This window comes from Euprymna scolopes, chromosome 35 (assembly GCF_053919585.1).
Source record: "Euprymna scolopes isolate OS-2025 chromosome 35, ASM5391958v1, whole genome shotgun sequence".
Taxonomy (NCBI): Eukaryota; Metazoa; Mollusca; class Cephalopoda; order Sepiida; family Sepiolidae; genus Euprymna; species Euprymna scolopes.
The window spans coordinates 32,646,887-32,668,294 of NC_136516.1; the positions used below are offsets into that span (position 1 = coordinate 32,646,887).

Below are 21,408 nucleotides of genomic sequence, written 5' to 3' on the forward strand. Positions count from 1 at the left end.
TGATGAAGTGTTTAATTAAGGGGGCGGTTCATTAGGAATTTGTTAACATTGGACTTGAAGACATCCAAGTTGTAGTCCGGAGGGAACCAGGCAGACGGAACAGAGTTCCACAGGCGTGCAGTTCTAAGAAAGAAGCTTTGTTCATGGAATCCGCGTTTTGATTTAGGCACAGATATAGAGTGGGGGAAAGGGGGAATTTTATTTGAATTAATTAGTTTTAGAAATGGAGAATATTGCATTAATAGTAAACAATAAATTCCCAACGATTGAAGAGAATGCTATGAGATCAAAATCTTACAATTTTCAGTCTAAACCTTCACCAACCGACCTGTTTGGATTTTCTTACAATAAAAAAACATTATCGTAGCAAAATAATTATAACTTTGATGCGACCTAATAAATTCATGATTTAGATCACATTTCAAAACATGAATTCAAACCTAAGCGATATTAAAAAAATAAGTAAATGATTAGGTAAATATATTAAATATTGTTGTGGACTTGTAAGAAAGACAACTCCGTATTTAGTGAAAATAAAATCTATTGAAAAGAAAATCAAATACAACAAATAAAGAGTGTGGTAATACGTCAGTCCGACTGCCAAGTGAACATGGCTTGTGTATAACATGTGCTAACACAAAGAGACTGCCAAATATGCATAATGGCGAGAGATATATTCTCACAGTTTTTATTGTTGAAGAATTCATTGTTATCTGTAGGGAGTTATCAAACTCAGAACTCTTTCTACTAAGCAGACCTAGTGTAGAATTTAATATAATATAGGAACTATTAATTAATCTATACTATTAATAAAATTATGTTTATTTAATTATGTGGGTGTGTATATATGCCAATAAAACGTTCGAACGGATGCACTGAATTGAAAATTTATTTTTTTTCCCTGAAAGGTGTGAGTCCCTAGATTGTCCTTATCTATATATGGTTCGTAACAAACAATGCCGAGTCACACAAAAAGCTCAAAATACAGGTTTTGGGCCATTTTGTGGAATTGCTGAAAAAGTTACCTGCCCATGTCAATGGAATTTAGCACTGTCTGTATACAGTCACGATAACATCTTTCGGCATATGGACAGGACTTGTGGCGCAATGGATAACGTATCTGACTATGGATCAGAAGATTCCAGGTTCGAATCCTGGCAAGTTCGTCATAATTTTAACCATCATTTTATCCAACGTTTACTCATTATCCTTACCCTTAGTTAGGGTATTTTTTTTATTTATTTTTAAGTGATTTTGTTTTGTGCATATGGGAATTTCCCATACTTAGAGTTCACAGGGTAAGCGTCGATGGTAAGACGATGTTGAGTGTACGTGATTTTGTGTTTGACTTGGCGTTGTGTATACCGATGCGGCGCAGCCGCTAGTTATAAATAATAGCTATGATTATTATATATATATATAACATGCATGTCTAAGAAAGACCTAATTATATTTAGTACACGTCCAGTTATACAGTAGCATTTAATTTTCATTAGCAGCCCTTCATGCTAGACTTTGTAAAAGGCCTTGGATATATCAAGGGCTACAGCCCCGACTTTGTTCACCTTATCCAATATGCGTTCAGAGATGACTTAAAATATATGCAGTAGAACGACATCGCATAAATTCATACTGTTTGTCAGAGAGAAGATTTGCTTTTGCGAGGTGGTGAACTAGTGCTTGATTAATTAAGGTCTCAAAGATTTTAGCTAAGAGTGGGAGGAGACTGATAGGGCGATAATTAAGAGGGTCAGTTCGTTCATCAGAATTCTTGTACACTGTTACCATAGAGGTCATCTTCCAGCTATTAGGGAAGCAAGATTCAGCAAGGCATTTATTGTAGAACTTGGAAAGTGCAGGGGGGGGCGGGGGTTTAGCTCATCCGAGCATTGCTTAATGAGTATAGCAGGGATAAGATCAGGCCCACATGCCTTGGAGGTGTCTAAGTTTTTATATACAGCACAATCAAGTTGACACACTGGTTCTCGCCAGATCACCGAAGTTAAGCAACATCGAGCCTGGCCAATACTGGATGGTTGACCATTTGGGAAGGCGAGGCGCTTTATGTACCACCAGGTAAAATACCAGGTTGGGAAACTGGCACGGTTTTAATTGATTTTTATCTGGAAAAAAGGGAAAAGGGGTGCTAAGGGGTCAAAATCGAAAAATTGGTACATGGGGGGGGGATCAGCAGATTTTTATCTGTTTGTCAACTTTTTCATGAATGCGCATGTATGATTCGTTCACGTAACAGATTTATTTTGTTAAGAACAAATAGGTTTGTCACCATGTTAGTGTTCACATTGCTTGACCAATCATCACCAAACTTGGTCAAGTTTGTTTGTTGGTTTGTCATCATGTTTGTTTATGTTAGATTATGGATAATACCTATACTAGCATAAATTTTTTATATACACCCACTAAATTGCTTGACCAACTGTCACCAAACTTGACTTAAATATTAGTCATGGTCTAACTTAAAACTGATTTCACTTTGGGATATCTATGCCAAGATCATAAAAAAAGACGAAAGTCGCACTTTTGGTGATAATTTGATTTTGTTCATTGTAAAAAAAAAAACACTACTTGATTCATATTGTAACTAATGAAGTCCTGCATCTTATTTGACCTTGAAAAGTTCGGTCAAGGTCGAAATTTTGATGGCATTTCAACTTCCAATTTTATTAAATCTGACGCTTTTGAGTAATTAACGTTTCTATGGCTTAACTTTGGGAATACTTCACACAATATGCAGAAGTAAGATGTAGATAAAACTTTGACCTCTCCTTATGTTTTCTTACTTATGTTCTTGCTTATATTATAATATATGTAAAACTAGCAGGAAGACCCAACGTTGCCCAGGACTGAATTAGGATCAATTAGTGCTTTTTAAATATAAGTAGAAATATTCAGATAGAAAATCCAAAAAGCGTTAAAAAATCGGAAATTCTGCACGGAAAAGTAAAAGAAAACTAATAAAAGTGGTATAAAAAATAAATAAATAAAAAGAAAGATTCAACGTACGCATTTTTTGGGTGGCCCGGATTCCGTAAGCATTAACCGCGAATCAATAACTGCTTGGTACATCCGTAAACTATGTCCATCAGAAGCCACAAACAAAGCACTGGGCGAATTGCTGTAACCTCCAAGGGTGTTGCTGAAAAGAGAAATACACAATTCAAATAAAAAACCAAAAGAAAACGCAAAACAAAAAAGCAGTTGTGCATATGGATAAACAAAAGGGTTTGATTGATGTGAGCAGGACTACCCACGTTATTACTGGATATATTTGATATCAGATCTTTCTCAGCGAAAAGAAGGATCTAGATAGTTTTTGATGTCTGTTATGGAAACAGCATTAACCCTATGCGAGTTTAACCAGCTTACTCCAAAAGTAGAAGTTCTATGGGAGTATAAAATTCACTAGCAGTCCCCAGTCGCATGTATATCCCCATTAGGGGAGATGACAACATTAGGTTTTTGCAACTCTTACAGGGAGGTGTCAACGTCTTCCTACATACAGCACCTAGAATTCCCAAATTGGTCACCCATCTGGTACTGATCAGGCTCTCCGTTGCTAAACTAACGAGAACCGGTGTGTTATCATCATTATGCAGTATATATGATGTCTGTTAGATACATAGCCTCACAAACATTACTGTAAAGTCTGTGATGCTATATTTCAAACTGGTCTTGAAAACTACTCTGATCTTATAAGTAAATATTCACTCAGTAATATGGTACAAGTTGATTTTTCCCCGATAAAACCAAACCGTCAAGTATTACTGTCCTACCTTCATCTTACTTTTTTAGCTCCTTAAATCAAGTGGCTTCAGGCATTGTTTGGGCAATTTCTATAAAAAAAAATCTTTGTTTTCGTTAAGAGTCTCACTTTTTTGTTAAATTGAACATCAGGTGGTTTTTTTTTTCATATCAAACATAAAAAAGAACTCTCATAAAAAAAAAAGTATTTATGAATGGTTTCTTTTCAATAATATGTTTATGAATTGTTGTTTTTTTTAATCAAAGTAAACGGTTCATAAATATATTTAAAAAAAAAACAGTTCATAAATATTTTTTTATAACAGTTGTATTTTTATAATATTAAAAAAAAATTATTATTATAAAGGTTATGATTTTGTTAGAAAAATTCAAATAAAGACTGTTTGAATAAAACTTGTATTTTTATATTTGCCTATATATATAAAAAAAAAAAAAGCAACATTATGTACAGTGTTAGTCATCTGTACCTTAAAATTTGTCTGACGTGACTTTCTCCAAATGACTGTCAACAAAAAAAGTGCGATTTAACAAAAGTTCAAATGTCATAATTTCCTGGTTTGATTTAATTACCAGGATGTTCGTGATTATTTAGAGATGCCAACAGGATGTCTGACAATGATGGCTGGAGAAAAAAAAAAATCAGGAGAATCTAAAAAGAATTCTCAATTAATTGCATTATAATGCTGTCCTAAAATCAAGAAACGCTAATAAAAATTAAGCTTGTGTTTTCTCCAAGACTTATTCTTTATGTAAACAACTCACCTAGGTAGAAGTGTTGGAAGCCAGGAAACATTAGAAAATGCAGAGATCTCCGGGGAATTAATCCGTGCCAATTCCACAATCCCACCAGATTTGGACAAAGGACCGACTGGATCAACCTTCCACAGGATCAGCTCGCTACAGAACTCAAAACCACCAGGGTTGCCTTTATTGGTACCACTGTCGTCATCCTTATTGTCATCACAGTTCTTGGCCCTGCCGTTCATCTCATCTTCATCTGGGGTGTCAGCATCTGGAATGTTGTGGTGGGATGTTGTCAGTAAAAGGGGCAAGACCGGGTGGCACGATGCAGAGTTGGTACGGAACCGGTGGCCACACGCCCTGGATATGTGGGCCACGCTCATCACAGTAGAGAACTTGGAGGTTTCTGAAAAACTTATTTGCCAGAGGTTTAGACTCCCATTCAAGTGCTTTGAGATCATTAAGACGTTTGGGATTAGCATGTTGTCGCTTTGTCCAGGAGAACTTTTGCCCATTGGTGCCGCCGATTCAAGCAGCGTCGATCTCTGGCCATTTTCTAAGTTGTGATCACTTTCGCTGAGCTTCATCGCAGACTTGATATCCATTTTGCTGTATTTGCAATACAGCAGGAGATTGCTGGACATTGTTCGAGCATCAAGGATGGGAACGGCATGTGGGATCCGACAGGAGAAGCTAACTTGTGCTTGGCGGAAACAAAAGGCTGTATATTCATCCAACCAATCAACCAGCCTAGAAAGAAAAAAAAAGAATCATTACAATTTTGAAATAAGCAATGATAGACAAAAGATAGAACTAACAACCAATTATAACATGATCTATACAAGCAATATGCTCCCTCAGTGTTAGGTTTGATAATAAACAGTCAATTGTAATAATTTCAAAGAAGATAATGCTTGGGAGGATGGTATTATTACAATAGGAAAGATACTACACTACAGCCCCCCCCTCCCAAATGATAATAGTATCATGATGAACAAACATATAGCATACCTCCCGCTTACCTCAAAAAGAGGAGATAATGCCTGGGCGAACAGTATCATGACCATAGAACAGATACACTGCCTTCCTCCTCCAAGAAAAAGGACGGTATTGTAATGAGCAAACATATAGTATACCTCACACCCACCCCAGAAGGAGGAAATAATGCCTGGAAGAATTGCTTAATGATAACAGAACGGATACACCCCCCCCCCCAATTAATCAATGAGAGACAACACATTAGTCTGGAATAAAGTAAACTGAATTGAGATAGTAAGAGTATAGGGTTGGTGTCAGACAGATACCGAATCTCCATTAGTAATATATAAAGTTGTACTTCCTGTCTGTTCATTTTTCCACAAACTTCTAGTGTTTTGGAAATAAACCCTCACAGCTATCTCTTCTTATACCAAAGCGGAATCAATCAATGTTTGTTTTTGCGAGCCATTTTTGCAAGTCATCATATCAGTTGGATTGACTTTGCCTAATTTTAATGTTCCAAACTTCCGGTCGTGTCATGGAGTAGCGGTAAGACATCAGATTTTCTTTCACTTTCTTTTCTGCCTTCGGGTCACGGGTTCGAGCCTGTCTGCCTACTACACATTTTTTTTTTTTGCTCAACACACACCTCCAAACACCCGGGCAACGTTGGGCACCCAGGCTAGTCTTATTTGAAAATTAAAATATTTCAGAATTGCATAAAATTTACTCCATAGTGATTAGACAAGAATTATGCAATATAAGTTAGTTTTCTTTAATCTTACCTGTCAACCAAAAACAGACGTTTTTGAAAAACTTCATTTCATTCTTTCACTGGAGATTACGATATATATGTAAAAGATGCCCATCACAGAATGAAAACACCAAATTCCAAACATTATGTAAATCGATAAATAGATATTTATATGTAGAAAATCAATTTTTATCATTTTTAGTGATTAATCGTATATCATAGCCATTACAAGGCTGATTTTGATCTCTTATTTCCGAAGAGATTGTTAAGGGGGAAGAGAAGCACTTTTTATTTATTAAATACAGAGGATACAGTCAACGTTCTCCCTTCCTTATAAAATTTGATTTTCTTAGTTTACAAAAAAACCTACCTGATCAATTTGTGATTTTTGGAATATGGTATTTTTATTCCGTGATGGGTACAAACAAAGATTTTTCTGTATTTTTATTTTTAATTAGGTTATATTCTTGATTTGCACTGAGAATAGTAACTCAAATAAACAAAGCCATCATCTTTTCAAAAACTTTTTTATTTTTTTTTTTTTTTATTTTTTAAAGCTAGTTGAACTTACCAAACAAGGAAACTTCCATCCTGCGGATGAACACTGAACAGCATATCCGGGCTTTGATGCCAATCTCTTAATAAATTCTCAATTTTTCTATCGACAATGTCACTTAACGTTCCCTGAAAATAGAAAACATTAAACAGAGCTTTATATATATATATTTATATTTTTTTTAATATATTTTTTTATATAATCTAATATATAAAATGCTATATGCCTGTCTGTCTGTTCGTTTGTCTCCATATTTTCAAACTGTCCCTTCCGAAACTGAAAGTCACAGAGCGCCACTAGGGGCCCTCAAATGATTGGATTTTTTTATGGACCATTTTTATGGATCTTTAGCTAGTTAAAATAGTTTTTAAGGGGTCAAAAATGAGTCAAAATTGAAAAAAAAAAAAAACGTTATACATTTTGTTCATTAATCTTAGTTTATATGCGTGTCACGTCACCAGCTGAATGCTACAGCTTTGCTTTTCGTTCTAGCTGGAAGGCAAATCAGTTTTCCGCCAAAATTTTTCATGATCAGTTTTGTATGTGAAAGGTCAAATGATTTAATGCAGAAATTTGTGGAAAAATTAACGAATCGGGAAACAAAATGTTTTTGTTTAACAAGTAATCGTATTCCAATTTATTTTTCGGTTTTAAAAGATGTACAACTTGCTTATAGGATGATTTCTATGAAGAAATCATTTCTTATGCTCTGGATAAACGAATTGATGCAAACTAATGAGAAATTCCAACATTTGAAAATATTTAGAAAAATTAGAAATTTCTTGCCAATTTTTTTTTGTTGTAATTTTATTGAAAAAAAAAATAAATAAAATAAAAAAAAAATAAAAAAAAATAAAATGTGTTCTTACAAATTCATGAACTGCCGTCTCATTGGTATCTGCATAATCACAACTAAGGTTGCTTAACGTGTCAGAACTACTGTCGACACTTCTGTTTATTTGTTTGTGTTTCCGACGGAATATTTTTGGAGCTTTTTTCTTTTTATTTGCTGAAAGATAAAAAAAAATGAATATACATACATAATTCCACAGAAGACAAAATTTTGTAATCGTGTTCCAGAAAATCTCAATACTCAATTTTTTCCATGTGTACAAGCGTTTAGAATAACTTGACAATTTAATGAATTTTCTTTTCAGCATATATTTTATTTTTTTTATCATCTACTATGGCCACTTGCAACGAAAATATTCAATTTTATAAGCAAAATCTTCTCATATATATATATATATATATATATATATATATATACACTAGTGGGGGGGGGTACCTGGCGTTGCCCGGGTATTTGTAGGTGTATGTGCATGTTTTTTTTTTTTGGGGGGGGGGGGTAAATCAGAACAAAAAGGAAACTTAACGATAGCAATTAAAAAAAAAGAAAAAAAAAAAGAAGATGGGAGGTCAGTGGCATGTGGGCTTGAACCCGGAGCATCCAGGCCTATAGACTGAGCCTGAACACCTGCGCTACGGCGACAATGTTAATGTAAGAGCGATTAAAGTGAATCAAGTCAAGGAGGTTTGATTAACAGGTGGGCGCTTAATGAGGTCATTGCGGGAGCGTTACGATGACGGGGCAGTTTTTTGGTGTTTTACTTTGTTTCACTGCGGGATCGTTTTTTCATTTACTGCGGGGCAGTTTGGGTTTCCCCAAGATGATGGGAGGGGGGGGGGAACCAGCTCTCCATTGAAAGGGGATTGTCCAAATTGAATAGCAATTGTCTGATATAAGGAAAAAATGCATTGATCAAAGCTGATTGCTTTTGGACGTTCCCGGCGAATGCGCTGGGAACGATGCAACAACCTTCATATTAGTTTCACTTTCATTATACAAAAAATACAAATCTACACGCGCTGATCGAAAAATGTTGAATATTTAGCTATTCAAAGTCGGGCAAATTAAATACACACGTGACCCCCGTTTGTAACTCGTAGATATTATGATTTCGACGTGATATAAAATGTTTTAAAAATGAGTGACGGCCTCAAGAAACCGCTAAAAAAAATCCTTTTGCGGACATACACAAAAAGCGAACATACATACATACACATTTTCGCTTTAATATATATAGAAAATATATATACATATATAAAAGTGAAATTGTCTGTGAGTCTACATTTCTCTACTAAACTAGTCTGTCAATTTTCAGTTTACAGACTTGAGATTTGACATAAGAGGTATTGAGATTTGGGAAAATCTTCCATTTGTTTTCAAGCAGAAATTTGGCTGTCAAGGGGTCAAAGTTAAACGATTTGACCTTTGAGAACTCTACCAAACTCCTCTGCCAAATTATGTCTAAACACTTGAAATTTTAAATGTAGGTTACTTGTGTTACATGATAAGGGCTGTCCCCTGTTCATGTAAGTATAAAAATAGAGAGATTAGTTAAAATGAAAATAAGAGAAAGCAGAAATCGAACCCTGGACATAAGTTTTAAAGAACAATAGGTTTAAATGGAATGTCCAGTAAATTGTTAATTCGGATGAAATAAATAATAAATAAACTATTCAATTGTTAAAAGAATGTGGATAATAAAATATGAGTTAAATAAATTAGATATGTAGGTTAAATTCCTTTGTGGAAACAACACAAGGAAAATAGGTTATCGGGAAATTAATGTCGAAAACGTGCAAAGTCGCGCATGTTGAGACACGTGAATTTTGCTCACGTGGCCGGGATGCATGGAGTTCTCAATATAGCAGGTGGGAGTTAGTTGGTCGTGGAGAGAGTCAGAGACAGTCAGAGAGACAGTCAGGGGAGAGAGACAGGCGGACGTCTGAAGCGAGACGTTACTTCAGAAACTAAGATGTGAAACTTTGAGTTCTTAATGAGGAAATCCCGACCGGTCGTATTAAATAAATTCACCATGTGTTTTGGATAAAGCTCATCTTTGTGTTGTGATTTCTACAAAAAGGTAAATTGTATCGTTATTATATGTCTGTGTTATAAAATGTCATTACAACAACATCTCTCTCTCTAAGATACAACATCATATGTAATAAGACAAGAACTCTCACTAAGACACATATCATTACTAATAAGAACTCTCACAAGAAAAAGCATCACTTATAATAGTCTCTCTCTAAGACTCTTTAATGAAACAACTATATAACACTTGGGCATGGATTAAACTTTTTAATTTGATTTGAGCCCCAAAAAATAAATGTTAAGGGGTCAAAATCGGGGCCAAAGTTCAAAAGATTTGACCTTTGCAGTCTCTAGCAAATTATTCAGCCAATTTTGGGTCTAAACATTTGAAGGGTATTCAAACATGCAGCAAGCTTTTTAATCAGTTTTTGGGTGAAAATTTGGCTGCCAAGAGGACAAAGTTGAAAGAGTTGAACTTTTCAGATTCTACCAAACTTCTCCACCAATTTTGGGTCTAAACACTTGAAATTTTAGATGTAGGTTACCTAGACAGGAGTTAAACTTTTTAATATATATATATATATATATATATATATATATATGCACATAAAGTTATGAACAGTACTTAGGGCCCAAGCAAAGCCGGGCTGAACTGCTAGTGTATATGCTCGGCAAAAAGTAGCTATTTACACAAAAAATTATGCAAAATTTTAAGTAGAATTTTAATTAAAATAGTTTTTTTTTTAAATACGGTTCACCATCTTATTGTGCTTTGTTTATTTGTGCTCCCCCCTGTCTCATCAATCACTGCAGGGCTATTCTAGGGCCAAATGAACTATTTTCATTGAAGAATTTTGGTTTATGGAATCATTTTTAGGTTCTTGGTTTGTGTAACCTTTTGTTTTGCAGAATAAGAGTATTGGGTACTTGTACAGTTTAATCCAGACATTAAAAACTGAAAATATCGAAAAAAGGTTATATTGTATGTATCCATTATGGAACGAAGTTCTCCAAAAAATTTTTTTACTTAATTTCATCAAGCAGTTTTTTTTTTTTTTTTTTTTTTTTTTACAATGAAAAAACAATTTGTTATGATACCGCGCAAAAGGTTTGATGTTTAGGAAGAAAAGCTAGTATTAAAGATGGGGAGGGAGTGTAGGCGCTTTAAATTCAGTTATCTTCTCGTGGCATGTTCAAAAAATTCAAAGATGGCTCACTTCAATGCACTTTCATAAAAACGTGTTTTTCCACTAAAAAAAAAAAAAAAAAAAAAAAAAACTACTTATGAAATTAAGTGAAATTTTTTTTCAAAGATCTTCATTCCAAAACAGAAATGTACAATATAATCTTTTTTCGATAATGTATTGATTAAACTGTAGAAGTACCGAGTACTGTTCTATTTTTAAATTTTCCAATACAGTCCAATTGATTTTAGGAAATTCAATATATCTTTTATTTGTACAGTGCTGAAAAGTTGTTTTTTAGGTTGCTTACTTGGAAGAAACAGGATCTTATTTTGAAGTCCTTGCATTCAATTAGTATGTGTTTAATGGACAGAATTTGTGGCATGGTAAACATAAGGGGGGGGGCATCTGCTGCTTTTAGAAGGTGAGAGCGTGTAACGACGGTATAACCTATACATAGTCTGGCTAGGATTACTTCTTCCTTTCTCTACTTCCTATATCCCAGTTGCCATTCTTTGACAGTAGGGGAGATGTGGTGTAATTTGTTACTAACAGGCCGCCCGGCATTGCTGGGGGTCATAAAATTTGCTTAATATGATATTTGGATTCATGCAGATTTGGTATTTATTATTATATTAAATTGGACTCAATATATAGCAATGATTTGAAAAGTTAAAAACAATAATAAAAAAAAACAACAAAAAAAAAAAAAACGACTCTTGCAATAATTTGAAAAGTTAAAAAAAAAAACGACTCTTGCGCCAACACCAAGAATCAAAATCAAAACATTTAGCTTACAATTTACTTTGACGTTAATGTCTGAGCCATGGAGACATGTTTTCTGCAAGGCTAAAAATTAAAACATAAACCAATAGCTATTACGTTACGCACGCATATTCATAATGCCATTCGACTTTCACCTGGCAAATTTTTTTTTTTTTTTAATTTTCACTCTTTTGCATCAATTTTCTCTGGCTAAAACCCAAATATAAAGTTTTATCCTATATTTGAAGTTTTATGTCCGTAAACCAAAAACTGACAGAGGAGTTTGGTTGGCAAAATTTTTTAAACAAATATATATATGTATACATAAATATATATAGAAAGAGGTTTGTGTTTAATATAACCTTTTCACGCAAATATTACGCAAGTATAAATCATGTATAATATCTGCATGAATATAATTACACGTAATAGTTAACTGAAGATCATCATCCCATAAGAAAAACTAATGGGGAATTAATTAAAATGAATGTTTAAAACAAATTTGCTAGATCGTTTGCTAGTGAATGCAATTCCATGACCCATATATAACAAAGTCATATTTTCTTTTTAGATAAATTGAAAAAATGGGTTTTTAATATGTAAAAAAAAAAAAAATTGATAGGATTATAGATTAGGGCAGTTGTTCCATGCTTCCTGCCATTTAGTAAAAATGTATCTGTTAATGGTTTGTTGGAAATCTTTTATACTAATGTATTGAAGCAACACTAGACGGGTTAAACCAGCTTTGTCCAAAGGAGGAAGTTTCATGAGAGTATGAAATTCCCCAGTCGCATGTATGGAATTTTTTTTTTTTTTTTTACATGGTAGTCCCCACTTATCAAGGCCCGGAAGCCACTCAGAGATAAATGTTATTGCGTGTACAGTAATCAATGGGATAATATCATAGTAATCATTAGTATTGGAGATTTGATAAAGTGTCTTACTTAAGGGGGCAGTTTATCAGGAATTTGTTTATGTTGGACTTGAAGACATCCAAGTTGTAGTCAGGTGGGAAACAGGCAAACGGAAGAGAGTTCCACAGGCATGCACTTCTAAGAAAGAAGCTTTGTTCATGGGATCTACATTTTGATTTAGGCACAGATAAAGAATGGGGAAAATTATTGACAATGGTTTTCATCACCGACCGCTTTATTTTTAATGGCTTCTTTAGCTGCGGACATTTCAGTTGGCATATTCTAATGCCCCCACCAACAGGGCTGAATTCATATTTGGATCATCGCTTGTTAGAGTCTGCTGATGATATGATGATTAAGTTTCCGTGGGGCTTCGAGGTGGTTTTTTGAATAGTCTTAAAATTTACTTAAATACTCTCATTCACTGACTGAGGGTAGAAAAGATTAGAACAGATACTACACTTTGCTCAAATATCTGAGGAGTGAAGATTTCCCCCACCATTTTGAGAATAATTGTTAAGAAACGAAGGGAGATAACTCAACGATTTATACTAGATTTATGTTGTAATACCTATGAATTCCCGTTAATTCCTTAAAAATGATTTCCTTGTTTAAAAATAAAACTAATTGATCAATTTAGGTGATTTTTGGAATATGATATTTTCGTTTCATCACAGGTATGCACATCTGACAGATTTTTATTTATTTTTGTTTTTTAAAATAGGGAAAATTCTGGGCAAGAACCCTTTGCACCTTAGCCAAAAATGGCCAGGGAAGAGTAACTGTTTATCTTCCCCTCATGGCAGGAAGATATAATTCAAAGTTGTGAAAATGGGATTTGAAAAACTAATGTCATAGAAGGCAGAGCATTGACTTGTAAACAATGTTTAGATAGTCTTATTAACATCCAATGGTAGGAAAGCTTCAGGCGACTAGCAATAAAATAACCCCTTCTCAAAACATAAGGGTGGACCTCCTAGAACTGCACGACACAGTACCATACATTTCAGCCAATAAAGAACAAGCCACTCCAACAATGGCCTAAACTTTGGTTACTTTGGGGCCCCGAGGGAAAAATATTTCTGAGGATTGTTCCAAAAGCAAAAACCTATTTTTTTTTTTTTTTAACTCAAAAAGTTGAAGAGCTAAAAAAATGGGAGTGGTACCATTAAAACGAACGACTTGTGCTCTATAATTTATTTTTCTACATAGTCACCACTATTCTCAATACATCTTGCCAGGAATTCAATGATGCATCTCGACTTCTGATAAATGTACATGACAGGGGTTGTTTTCTTAAAGTCTCACATTATGAATATCTGCAACAAAGAGTTGAAACTTTTAGATCATGATTGCATAAGTTCAGTCATCATAACAATGCAATTTTGCAATCTCTCTGATCCATTTTGATGGAATAAAAAAAAAAAGGAGGCATTACTTCTGGAGATCCCCCCCCCCCCGAACCCTCATACATTCTTTTAGGCCTTTAATGTTCAGACCTCACAAAGTCATTAACAACTTTACCCAAATTGTCATCTTGCTGCGATCCGGCTTCCTGGTCTGTGTCGTGATCATCAGTCACACCGTTCCGCATTTGGGGGTGTGGCACCCCGGGCACCGCAGTCCCGTCATTGATGCTACTGTTCGCATAAACGCCACAATCGGAGAAGTTGGATTGCTTGTGCATCTCCTGCAGGATTTTTTCCGCTTCAGTTGTGAACTGCAGTTCTTTGTTATTCAACCAGTTCAGTTGGAAATTGAAGAGCTGATCATTTGTGTTTCCTGTTGTTGGTAGAAGAGGAATGTCTGCAAGAAAGAAAATGGTTAACATCATTAAGAATCACTCAAAGACAAAATCTTACACAGAAATTTGGTCACATCTTTGGAAATATTTCACAAGTTCAATTTGAAAATTTAGAAAATGAAATTATTGTTATCAAATGTGGCAATAGTTTTTTTTATATTTAATGGGGGAGGGTATGATCACTGAAAGTTGGGAGATTCTATTTATAAATGCTGCCAATAGGAACTGATGAATCAAATTAAGCCACGTTCTGCTAGCAACCAATCAGAAACCAGAATTGCTCCATAAAAATATTGAATCTTTTAGCATTTCAGCACACAATTTTTTTGTGTCGACATGAGGGTCTTTTGCTCTTTGCTTGCAAAATTATAAAGTTCAGGACCTATACAGAATTGCTATCCATCAGAAACTCTTCTGAAATCAAACATGGCTTACATTTCAAAATCAAATTGTTAAAATAATTTTTTTCCTTTCAGACTCATTTTTGAAACATTCATATTTTTTTTATTTTTTTTTTATTTCATTTTAATTTGTCGGAGTCAGAAATCGGGGGTATTGGAATTGGAAAAATTTGTGCCTATTTTCTGATGCAAAAAATGATTAATTATCTTTTTTATTTGACTATGTTTAAAACAAAATCTTCCACTGCTCGTAGTAATAAATATTTATTGATTTTAAACTATCAGTAAAGCTAAAATCTATAGATCACCTTCCCAAGTGTGTTTTTATGTTTAAGAAAATATCTGCACATTTAACATGTGGTTTTACAGTAATTAGGAAAAAAAACAATTCTGTAGTTAAATATTAAAGATTTATAAAGAATTGTAATCCGTAATTGTATCAAAATCGGGGAAAAATATTGGAATTGGGCTACCACTACTATTAACTGAAAGGGTAACGCTTCTCGTGGAGAGAGAAAACTATACATCTGATGTTGTTGATGGTTGCAGTAAGTCTGAATAAATGTGGATTGCGTTGTTTGCACAAATTTTGAAAATAGAAATAACCGCATCTTATTTTACAAATTTAACTTTAAGTTTAATATAAGATTGTAGTATAAAAAGAGTTACGATGTAATTTGTCATTTGTTATATTTCAGAAGTTTGTATTTTTAGATGAAAATGATATATCACCAAAGATCTTTCTTGTATATTTTTTGCATAATTTTAAGATAAGGCAGAAAACAGATAGAATTTGGTACAAAGGTGGAATATTTGATGGTCCTCATTCAATCTTGGACAACATCGGGTCTCCCTGCTAATATGTATATACCACTTACTTCAAATGAATAAAATATATATATATATTTATATATATATAAGAACAAATAATTAATAAAACATGTTAAAAAAACACTTTAACAAGAGTTAAAAAAAAGATTTAATTTTCAAAATGGAGAAACAAATTAAGTAGATTGTCCTTAATCTTTAATTACTTGTTCTTATTATAAGCTCTATTTCCTATTTGGTTTTATTGAGCTTTTATATCTGGTTAGGATTACTTTATAAATATTACGTCTTTAATATTTATAATATATTTTAAGTTTACTATTTTGGATTATCTTTGTAAAATTCATTGTAATTCTTATTTCATTTATATCAACCTATATACTCAACGAAGTTTTGATCTACAGATTTAAACTTTGGTATATAGGATATTCAGACATGTGGAAAACTTTTTAATTGGTTTTCATCCAGAAAAAAGAGCTGCTAAGGAGTCAAAACTGAAAAATTAGTATGTGGGGGGGATTATTGGATTTTTATCTGTTTGTCAACTGTTTCATGAATGCATATGCACAAATCATTCGCATTATGTTAAGAATAAGTAGGTTTGAAAACATTTTAAAGATAGTGTCAAGCTGGGTTAATGGTTATTGTTGCAATATTTTTGACACATAATGAGAGCATGGTCTCTCACAATTGGGAGATTTTATTTATAAACACTGTGCTGCTGTTAGAAACTGACAAATCAAATTAATTCATGTTCTGCTATCAACCAATCAGAAAGCAGAATTGTTTCATAAGAATTAAACCTTTTTTTTTTAGCAACTTTGCATATGTTTTCTTTGTGCAAACACGGGAAGAATCTTTTGCACTTTGGCTACAAAATTATAAAGTCCAGGACCTGTACAGAACAGTTGTCTACTGTAAACTCGTCATCTCCAGGGCTTGTGTAGAATAACTACCCATCGGAAACTCTTCTGAAACTAAACATTGCTTACAGCTCAAGAGTTATACCAGATTCACTGTTTTTAGGTTTTGCTTTCGATCTCAGCTGAAGTATTTCTTTTTACTTACAAGAAGTGAACTGTTTAGAAAAAAAACATAATACTTGTATGCCTAGGTCTTAGTTTCTTTCCGTCTTTTTTTTATTTTGTTATTTTTTAAGGAATTTAACATTAGGTTTAATAATTTTACATTAGGTTTAATAATTTTACATTAGGTTTAATAATTTTACATTAGGTTTAATAATTTTACATTAGGTTTAATAATTTAACATTGGGTTTAATAATTTAACATTGGGTTTAATAATTTAACATTAGGTTTAATAATTTAACATTGGGTTTAATAATTTAACATTAGGTTTAATAATTTAACATTGGGTTTAATACTGAGCAACGCTGGGTACAATTATTTAATTGTAAAAGAAAAAATATTTTCAAGAAAAGAATTTCATACCATAAAATGGTACTTTAATGTTGCCAACTTTGTCTCAATAACAGAATGAATTATAATTTTTGAAAGAGCAAATTACCTGTCTTTGGATTAACACTTCCTGCCAAGTGAAAATGGAATGCAGGTGCCACACCATTCTGGTGAATGCCAAACTTGTGGAAGTCATGGACACTTTGTGTTCCTGACAATTGGGTTGAAGTCATCACAGTTTCTGGACCATACTTGTGCTGTTTTTTCCGTTTATGTATAGCATGTCTGCAAGAAAAAAAAAAAAATCATTAGTTATAATAAATACAAATAAAAGTTAAATTTAAGTCATAGTTTTTTTAAAAAGTTTTCTCTGTTCCCAACCTTTTAAATATAGCGACCCATTTTAGAACAAGCAATGAGGAAGCAACGCCAATCCTTAAAATATCTTTAATATTCATTCAATTTTTTATACAAAAAAGTTGCCATATACTGCGATTATTGAATAATAAATTTAGTGAAATAACTATGCATTTCACAAATTCAAGATTAATTTCAAATTTATTCATAATAAATTCCAAGCTACAACAAAAGTTAATTACAAATCAATTAAAAATTATCCGAACATATTTCCACTTATGTAAGTATGTTTCTGAACTGACCATAGTGAGACGTCTGATATTGCAGTTTTTTAGCAAGCAATTCTATCCTTGGCTTCGTTGTCAACATGACACACCTCAAGTTGTTGTTCAAATTGAATTGATTTTGATATTTCTTTTTAAGGATGAGAACTTGGAAGAATGCTGCTTCACGTGTTGTTGGGAATGGCAATAAATTCCTTATTCTGATTTCTAACATTACTGGGAATTCTGAGGAACTTTTTGCCCAAAATTCTTGGAGTTGCAATTTATCAGTCTTTTTTTACTGTGTTTTCTATAATATTCACATTCAGCTCAAAATCAATTGGCGATTCTATGGTACAGGTTGGGAACCTATGGTCTATAATAAAGTTAGTCTATTTCTTGATTTTTGCCATCGATTGATTTCTTCCCACATATTTGATTCCTGTGCGTCAGTTCTTTTACTGAATTATTGCAGCATGCTGTTAAAAGAAATTAATTTCTGCTGCAAATCTTACACCAACACATAATATTACTCTCATCTCATTTTATTTTAATATCTTCTAGGCTGTTAATAGTATTGGCACTGTAAAATATAAGTTTGTTTGGAAAGTGCTGGGCATTTTTTAGGCATACAAAAGGATAGAAATAAGATTTCTCCTTTCTTAGCAATATTTATTCAACGAAAGTGGTTATGAACTGTACTTTTTGGAAATTTCAACTCTTGCATGAGTGCTCTAGTTGCGATTAGTTTTGGGACGATTAATCAGAATCGGAAAAATCTGTGCCTATTTTCCGATGCCAAAAACGGTTCTTTTGTCTTTTTTATTTGGTTTTGTTTAAAGCAAAATAATCCACTGCTGGTAGCAATGATAAAATAATAGATATTTATTGATTTTTAAACTACCTGTAAAACCTGTTATCTACAGACCCACCCCCGGTGTATTTTTGCATTTAAGAAAATATCTGCATATTCAACATGTGTCTTTACAATAATCAGAAATAAATAACTCTATTGTTAAATATTTAGAGATTTATAAAGAATCCGAATTGGGAATTTAGTATGGAATCAGTAATTGTATCGGAATCGGGGGAAAAATTGGAATCGTCCCATCACTAATTGTGATATTTGGATTTTCTTCAATTTTTGTCTTCAAAATATCAATATCAAATTGTCTTCCTCTGCCATTTTTAATTTTACAAACCATTCCGAAGAATTGGTTCTCCTATAGCAGTGTCATCATTAGGGCTATGACAACAGCACATTCTTTCCATTGTTTTGACTCTCCAGTATATATCTGACACAGTTAGACTTAGTTAATCAACCAAGAACCACATCACTCAATATAAAAACATAAAATATTAACCGATATATACTCGAGAGTCAAAACAATGAAAAAAATATTCTGTTGTCACAGCACTAGTCATCATACACTTCACAAATCTTTGAAAATTTTACCAGTTTCTCCTTTTTTGAAAAAGAAAAGCAGAACTACATGAAAGTTGTTGCAAACTATTTTGCTATGAAGAGTATCTGAAAATAAATATATTCGAAAAATGCTGTCACCAATCGAAAAAAAATATGTAACACATGCAAAGTTTTATCTGCGATTTAAATATATAAGCTTATTGAGAGATTTCAGAAACTTGAACTTTTAAAACGCTAACCGGACTTTCAGCACAATCTGATAGATAAAAGCTGCTTCTTACCGAATGGTTTTCAATCGTTGCATAAAACGTTTTTTATGCCTACGTGTGTGATATCGAGGGTCTTGGGTGGCCACAGGGTCAAATTGATCGAGATCCACAAGCCCATCATCAGGGAGGATTGTTTCGCACCATATTCGACAAACATTGTCTTTGCAAGATGTTACCAACATGTTGGCAACTGAACCTCTGGAGGAAAAAAAAACAAATATATATTTTCAGAAATCACAAAGTTGTAAAAATTAAAGAAAAAGAGAATTTAAGTGATGAATTCTATTTACAAAATAAGAGAGCAGAGAGATGGAAAAGAGATCAGAGTGAGAGAGAGAAATAGAGGGGGTAAGGCGAGCACAGAGAGAGAGAGAGAGAGGGGCCAAGCAGAGAGAATGAGAGAGAGAGAGAGAGAGAGAGAGAGAGAGGAGAGAGAGAGAGAGGCCAAGCAGAGAGAGAATGAGAGAGAGAGAGAGAGAGAGAGGCCAAGCAGAGAGAGAGAATGAGAGAGAGAGAGAGAGAGAATGAGAGAGGAGAGAGAGAGAATGAGAGAGAGAGAGAGGCCAAGCAGAGAGAGAGAGAATGAGAGAGAGAGAGGCCAAGCAGAGAGAGAGAGAGAGGCCAAGCAGAGAGAATGAGAGGCCAAGCAGAGAGAATGAGAGAGAGAGAGAGAGAGAGGCCAAGCAGAGAGAATGGAGAGAGAGAGGCCAAGCAGGAGAGAATGAGAGAGAGAGAGGCCAGAGAGAGAATGAGAGAGAGAGAGGCCAAGCAGAGAGAATGAGGAGAGAGAGGCCAAGCAGAGAGAATGAGAGAGAGAGAGGCCAAGCAGAGAGAGAGAGAATGAGAGAGAGAGAGCCAAGCAGAGGAATGAGAGAGAGAGGCCAAGCAGAGAGAATGAGAGAGAGGCCAAGCAGAGAGATGAGAGAGAGAGAGAGAATGAGAGAGAGAGAGAGAGAATGAGAGAGAGAGAGGAGATGAGAGAGAGAGAGGCCAAGCAGAGAGAATGAGAGAGAGAGAGGCCAAGCAGAGAGAATGAGAGAGAGAGAGAGAGAGGCCAAGCAGAGAGAATGGAGAGAGAGAGAGGCCAAGCAGAGAGAATGAGAGAGAGAGAGGCCAAGCAGAGAGAATGAGAGAGAGAGAGGCCAAGCAGAGAGAATGAGAGAGAGAGAGGCCAAGCAGAGAGAATGAGAGAGAGAGAGAGAGAGGCCAAGCAGAGAGAATGAGAGAGAGAGAGAGAGGCCAAGCAGAGAGAATGAGAGAGAGAGAGGCCAAGCAGAGAGAATGAGAGAGAGAGAGGCCAAGCAAGAGAAATGAGAGAGAGAGAAGAGAGAGAGAGAGAGAGAGAGGCCAAGCAGGAGAAAGAGAGAGAGAGAGAGAGGCCAAGCAGAGAGAATGAGAGAAGAGAGAGAGAGAAGCAGAGAGAAAGGCCAAGCAGAGAGAATCAGAGAAGGCCAAGCAGAGAGAATGAGAGAAGGCCAAGCAGAGAGAATGAGAGAGAGAGAGAGAGAGAGAGGCCAAGCAGAGAGAATGAGAGAAAGGCCAAGCAGAGAGAATGAGAGAGAGAGAGAAAGGCCAAGCAGAGAGAATGAGAGAGAGAGAGAGAGGCCAAGCAGAGAGAATGAGAGAGAGAGAGAAAGGCCAAGCAGAGAGAAAGAAGAGAGAGAGAGAGAAGGCCAAGCAGAGAGAATGAGAGAGAGAGAGAGAAAGGCCAAGCAGAGAGAATGAGAGAGAGAGAGAGAGAAAGGCCAAGCAGAGAGGATGAGAGAGAGAGAGAGAGAAGAGAGAGAGAGAGAGAGAAGGAGAGAGAGAGAGAGAGAGAGAGAAAGGCCAAGCAGAGAGAATGAGAGAGAGAGAGAGAGAGAGAGAGAGAGAGAGAGAAAGGCCAAGCAGAGAGAATGAGAGAGAGAGAGAGAGAGAGGAGAGAGAGAGAGAGAGCCAAGCAGAGAGAATGAGAGAGAGAGAGAGAGAGAGGCCAAGCAGAGAGAATGAGAGAGAGAGAGAGAGAGAGGCAAGCAGAGAGAATGAGAGAGAGAGAGAGAGAGGCCAAGCAGAGAGAGAGGAGAGAGGCCAAGCAGAGAGATATGA

At 34.7% G+C, this 21,408-nt stretch overlaps 1 protein-coding gene and 1 non-coding gene across 4 annotated transcripts in view; one reads left to right on the plus strand and one right to left on the minus strand.

Annotated features, from left to right (window-relative positions):
* Positions 1-21,408, minus strand: part of LOC145259797 (dmX-like protein 2) — a 441,223-nt gene that overhangs the window by 141,841 nt on the left and 277,974 nt on the right. For all 3 annotated transcript variants that reach the window (XM_080117569.1, XM_080117571.1, XM_080117568.1), the window contains 7 exons: positions 19,336-19,521; positions 17,118-17,293; positions 14,084-14,365; positions 7,682-7,821; positions 6,828-6,940; positions 4,546-5,274; positions 3,025-3,157 (listed from right to left, as the gene is read on the minus strand). In XM_080117569.1, the coding sequence (XP_079973695.1) occupies positions 3,025-3,157; positions 4,546-5,274; positions 6,828-6,940; positions 7,682-7,821; positions 14,084-14,365; positions 17,118-17,293; positions 19,336-19,521 (1,759 nt within the window). The remainder of the gene's footprint in view (positions 1-3,024; positions 3,158-4,545; positions 5,275-6,827; positions 6,941-7,681; positions 7,822-14,083; positions 14,366-17,117; positions 17,294-19,335; positions 19,522-21,408) is intronic.
* Positions 1,094-1,166, plus strand: Trnah-aug (transfer RNA histidin (anticodon AUG)). Its single transcript has one exon. It is a non-coding gene; the product is annotated as a tRNA-His (tRNA).